Below are 5,537 nucleotides of genomic sequence, written 5' to 3' on the forward strand. Positions count from 1 at the left end.
AGTGCCTGTTATACTTTGTGTTTCGTCATTCTCGCATCCCCTTCCGATCCGATAGCGATTCATATCGCGCAACGTTCCCGATCGCGTGCCTCTCTCGAGGCTTGTGCCGGTATTCGCATTCGCATTCTCGCGGCGCGGGGATCCTCCTCCGCTCGCAAACATATTGCTGGTCCTTCGAGCCGGATCGCCGGGACGTGTCGGATCGCGGGAGCTTAGTGACAAAAATCGCAAGTTATTTCGGCAATCATGCAGGATCTCCTGCAAAAGCAAGGCAGTGTGCAGCACTCGATCGAGCGCTCGCTCTCAAACTTCAAGAAGATAGGAAAGTCGAACGTGACTGCTCCCACGATTCGGAGCAGACTCGCCCACCTCCAAGAAAGCTGGATGCTGTTCCAGGATGGGCACGCTCAACTACTCAAGGCCGTTCCTCTAGCGACTCGCCCTACTGTGAGCTACTTCAAGGACAACGTCCGCGATGCTGTGGAGGACATCTATCAACAGACGAGAGACTACATGACGAATTGGCTCGAGGAACTCGAGCCAATCGTGAGTGAAAATCAATCTCTTAATGCGAGTGTTGTCGGGCTTACGGATGCGTCCGCGTTAAATCTTTCTTATTTACCTCCCATTAAACTTCCACCGTTCGATGGCACATACTCAGACTGGGAGAATTTCCGCGATCGCTTTCTCACTCTCATCGTAAAAAACAAATCGCTGACGGACTTCGCGCGTATGCACTATCTTTCTTCGTCGTTGAAAGGTCGCGCTCTCGACGCGATAAGCAATATTCCGGTTACCGCGGATAACTTCTCAAGTGCATGGGACGCGCTTAGTCAGCGATTTGAAAATCCGCGCCGGCTTTTGGCGCATCACTTCAATACGTTGCTCGGATTGCCGGTGTCAAATAAAGAGTCGGCCTCGGATCTTCAATCGTTAATTGATAAAATTAATATTTCCGTCGCTTCCATGAAGCAGCTTAAACGCACGCCGAGTGAGTTATGGGACGACTTTCTCGTCCACCTCGCCGTGCATCGGCTTGATTCCGCGACGAGAAAAGCATGGACCATAAGAGCGACTGACTCCGACACTCCGCCAACGTATGAAGCTCTGTGCGCATTTGTGAGAAACAGAATTCGAGCTCTTGATGAATGCACTCCTCAAGTGCATTCGAAATCCGGAAACGATCAAAAGGCCGTCGGCCATCAACGCGTTTCCGCCTCAACTGCGTCCGCGTCCTCGCCGATAACATGCCCGCTGTGTAGATCTAAGCATCTTGTAAATAAATGTTCGAAGTTTATCGCTCAGACTCCGATCCAGCGCCGCGAGACCGTGAAGTCCCTCAAACGGTGTTTCAATTGTCTAAGTTCTCTGCACTCCGTCCAAGAATGCAAAAGCCGATTTTCTTGTCGGTCGTGCAACAAACGGCATCACTCGATGCTGCACACTGGATCGGATTCTGAGCCAGGAATTTCCGTGTCTCCTGCGCAAGACACTCCGCCGCCGGTTCCGTTTCAATTGCCGTCGGCTACGGTCCCGGCAGTCAATTCGCTTTCGGCATCCGCGGTTCTGCGCTCGCGACCGCGGGTCCTTCTCGCTACCGCGCGTGTTCACGTCGCGTCGGCCTCAGGCCATTCAGTGGTGGTCCGAGCTATGTTGGATCAAGGCTCGGAAGCCACCTTCATTTCTGAAGCCCTCGCTCAGACTCTTCGTTTACAACGCATTCGCATGCCTACGTCTATCTCGGGCGTCGGCGGATGCGCTGCCGGCACGGCTCGGCAAGCCGCTTACATTAAAATTTCTCCTCTCATTCCTTCCTCGGCGTATTTATCCGCCACCGCTCTCATACTTCCTTCGCTTACGACTTATGCTCCTCATCGTGTTGTCGATAAATCCGCGCTCTCTCATCTCTACAACTTAGCGTGGGCCGATCCCGATCCGACCAGCACCGAATCAATCGATTTGCTCATCGGCGCCGATCTGTGTTGCGAGGCAATCCTCGAGGGGGTTCGAAAAGGACAGTCCGGATATCCCGTCGCTCAACAGACGATCTTTGGTTGGGTTATTTCCGGTCCCGTTCCGGATTCAGCGACGCGCTCCTCTCACACGGTTTCAGTGCATCATTGCACATCATTAATGTCCCTCTCGGAGGATATACAAAAGTTTTGGGAGATCGAGGAGCTCCCTTCGTCGCGCATCTACTCTCCTCAAGACGAGCAATGTGAAGCTCACTTTGTGGAGACTCACTCACGCGACGCAAGCGGGCGATATATTGTCCGCTTGCCGTTCAAATCTCCGCCGCCTTTAGCTATAGGCGACTCAAAACGCTCCGCTGAGCGTCTTCTACAATGCCTTCTCCGCCGCTTCAAGTCTCAGCCCGATCTTTATCACAACTATCTCGCGTTCATGACCGAATACGAGACGCTCGGACACATGCGTCGTGTCGCGGATGACACCTTTTCGTCACACTCCGTTTATATTCCGCATCATCCAGTGACTCGCGCGGACAGTGCAACCACGAGGTTGCGCGTGGTTTTCAATGCATCGTACATTACCTCCAACGGGTCGAGTCTAAATGATCACCTACTCGTTGGCCCGAAGCTACAAACTGATTTGCGATCAATTATCGTCAACTGGCGGCAATTTCGGTATGTTTATATAGCGGACATTGCCAAAATGTACCGCCAAATTTTATTAGATTCTCGCGATGTAAATTTTCAGCGAATCAAGTGGCAGCCGGCTCAAGGTAACGCCCCGTGCGATTTTCAACTCCTTACAGTCACTTACGGCATGGCGTGCGCTCCGTTTCTCGCTTTACGCGTGCTCAAATGTTTGGGCGACGACGAGGGTAATCGATTTCCTCTTGCTGCCTCCATTCTCAAAACGCAGATTTACGTCGACGATGTCATTTTCGGTGACAATCAGATCGAGGCGCTACGCGTTAAGCGTGATCAACTCATTGCTTTACTTCGCTGCGGTCAATTTGAGCTTCGTAAATGGGCCAGCAACTCATCGGTCTTACTGGCGGATATCGATCCTTCGGATCACGGTTTAGCCTGTCATAAAGATCTCTCTGAAGGTGAGAGTGTCAAAGTGCTCGGTATCATTTGGAATCCCGCGAACGATGCATTTCAATTCAAAGTGTCAACGGAGCCTACAACTCCAAATACTAAACGGTCAATTCTGTCGGTGATCGCTCGATTGTACGACCCGCTCGGATGGGTCACTCCCGCGACCGTCGCGGCGAAACTCGTTATGCAACAGTTGTGGCGCGCAAAGATCGGCTGGGACGAGGTGATCCCGGATGCGATCATGGCGAGATGGCAAATTCTTTATTCTACGCTTCCAAATCTCAATCGTATAGTGCTCCCGCGGTGGATGAATTCTCTCTCCGATTCGGCGGAATTGCACGGCTTTGCGGATGCCTCCACCCATGCATATGCCGCCGCCGTTTATATGCGCGTGACGAATTCCGACGGTCGAGTTTTCGTCTCATTAATCGCGGGCAAATCTAAAGTCGCTGCGATTTCGCCTATGACCGTGCCGCGCTTGGAGCTTTCCGCCGCGCTCCTTCTTTCCCGGTTAATCACGTTCATTCGCGACGCGCTCAATTTGCATTCTGCTCCCTGCTTCGGATGGACCGACTCGACCATCGTCCTCGCGTGGCTTCGGTCTCATCCATCGCGATGGAAAACCTTCGTCGCAAATCGCGTTGCGAACATTCAGACTACATCACCATATGTGGTGTGGCGTCATGTGCCCACGGCGACGAATTCTGCTGATTGTGCCTCGCGGGGCCTTTCCAGCGCCGAACTCTTAAATCATCATCTATGGTGGGACGGCCCCCCATGGTTGAGACTGCCCTCAGATGACTGGCCCGCGGCGCCGGAGCCTCTCAGTGACGATTCTTCCGGAGAGGAGAAACTTCGCGTCTGTCACGCCGCTACTCCGCCGGTTCCGTGGGACCTCGCATCCCGTTTCTCGTCGTGGCCCAAATTGATTCGTGTGACGGCTCACTTATTTCGCTTCATTCATTACTGTCGGCGCCTTTCGCTCAATTCTACTCAGTTTCCTGGGGGCAGCGCACTTTCGGCCGCTGAATTCTCCAAAGCAAAAGTTTATTGGCTCAAGCAAATTCAATTCGAGTCATTCCCGGCGGAACTCCGCGCGCTGCGCTCAGGAAACCCAGTATCTATCAAAAGCTCGCTCGCACCTCTGACTCCGTTTCTTGATCGCGACGGGTTATTGAGAGCGGGCGGACGCCTTCATTGCGCTCCGCTTCCGTACGACTCGCGTCATCCCATTGTTTTGACCAGCCACCCCCTCGTTCGGCTCATCGCGTCACATGCGCACCTCCGTTCGCTACACGGCGGGACTCAGCTGACACTCAGTGTTCTCCGGAAGGAATACTGGATCCTTCGCGCAAGGACGCTAGTCAAGTCTATTATTCATGCGTGCGTGCCGTGTGTCCGCGAACGCGCTGCGGTTCCGCAGCAATTAATGGGCAATCTTCCGGCCGTGCGGGTGTCCCCTCCGCCTAGGAGCTTTGCTCATTGCGGGGTAGATTACGCTGGGCCTATCAAAGTTCGTTCGGCTGCCGGTCGCGGAATTAAGTCCCACAAATCGTATGTCGCGCTTTTCATTTGTCTCGCTACTCGCGCCATACACCTAGAACTGGTCGGGGACTATTCTACCGCCGCGTTTATACAAGCTCTCAATCGCTTTAGCTCTCGCCGCGGACTTCCCCAGGCCATCTACTCGGACAACGGTACGACGTTTGTCGGCGCAGATCGCGAGCTTTCTAAAGCATATCGCAAGACGCTTCGGGATCCCCAGCTGCTCAACATCACCGCAGGTGATAACATAAGCTGGCACTTTATTCCGCCCTCCGCTCCTCATTTCGGAGGACTGTGAGAGGCCGGAGTAAAGAGTGTCAAATATCATCTCCATCGCGTGGTCGGGGATCACACTCTTTCTTTCGAGGAGCTTACTACGCTCTTATGCCAAGTCGAGGCATGCTTAAATTCCCGTCCAATCGCGCCGCTGTCTGACGAATTCGACGACTTTCAATTTCTGACCCCCGGTCACTTTTTGATTGGAGCCTCGATAACGGTCCCTCCGGAGCCGTCGGTTCTGGAATTGAAGGAAAATCGACTCTCGCGGTGGCAAACCGTTCGGCAACTCGCGGAGCGCTTTTGGAAATTGTGGTCCGCAGACTACATAAATACTCTACAGCAGCGAAATAAATGGCGCAAGCCGCACCCTCCGCTGTCCATTGGCAAAATCGTTCTCATTCGCAATCCTCTATTTCCTCCATGTAAATGGGAGATCGGCCGCGTCATCTGCGTTCATCCTGGTCCGGATGGCCTTCCGCGCGTGGCCACCGTAAAAACCGCGTCGTCGGAGTTTGTTCGCCCTATCGGTAAATTATGTCTGCTCCCGATAGACTTACCAGATGATTCAAATCTTCGGGCGGACAAGGTCTGACCTCCGGTTTTCGCGTAAATTCTAAGTCTCATCTCCCGAAGGACCCGCGCTCG

The 5,537-nt window shown here is 53.4% G+C and overlaps 1 protein-coding gene across 1 annotated transcript; it reads left to right on the plus strand.

Moving 5' to 3' along the window:
• The first annotated feature begins 246 nt into the window (after positions 1–246).
• On the plus strand, positions 247–4,911 carry LOC138945042 (uncharacterized). The gene has a single exon (XM_070316214.1). The coding sequence runs from the start codon at positions 247–249 to the stop codon at positions 4,909–4,911; it is 4,665 nt and encodes a 1,554-aa protein (XP_070172315.1).
• Positions 4,912–5,537: the final 626 nt, after the last annotated feature.

Source organism: Polyergus mexicanus, unplaced genomic scaffold (genome assembly GCF_030449975.1).
Source record: "Polyergus mexicanus isolate NDT 795.1 unplaced genomic scaffold, iyPolMexi1.0 SCAF_3, whole genome shotgun sequence".
NCBI lineage: Eukaryota > Metazoa > Arthropoda > Insecta > Hymenoptera > Formicidae > Polyergus > Polyergus mexicanus.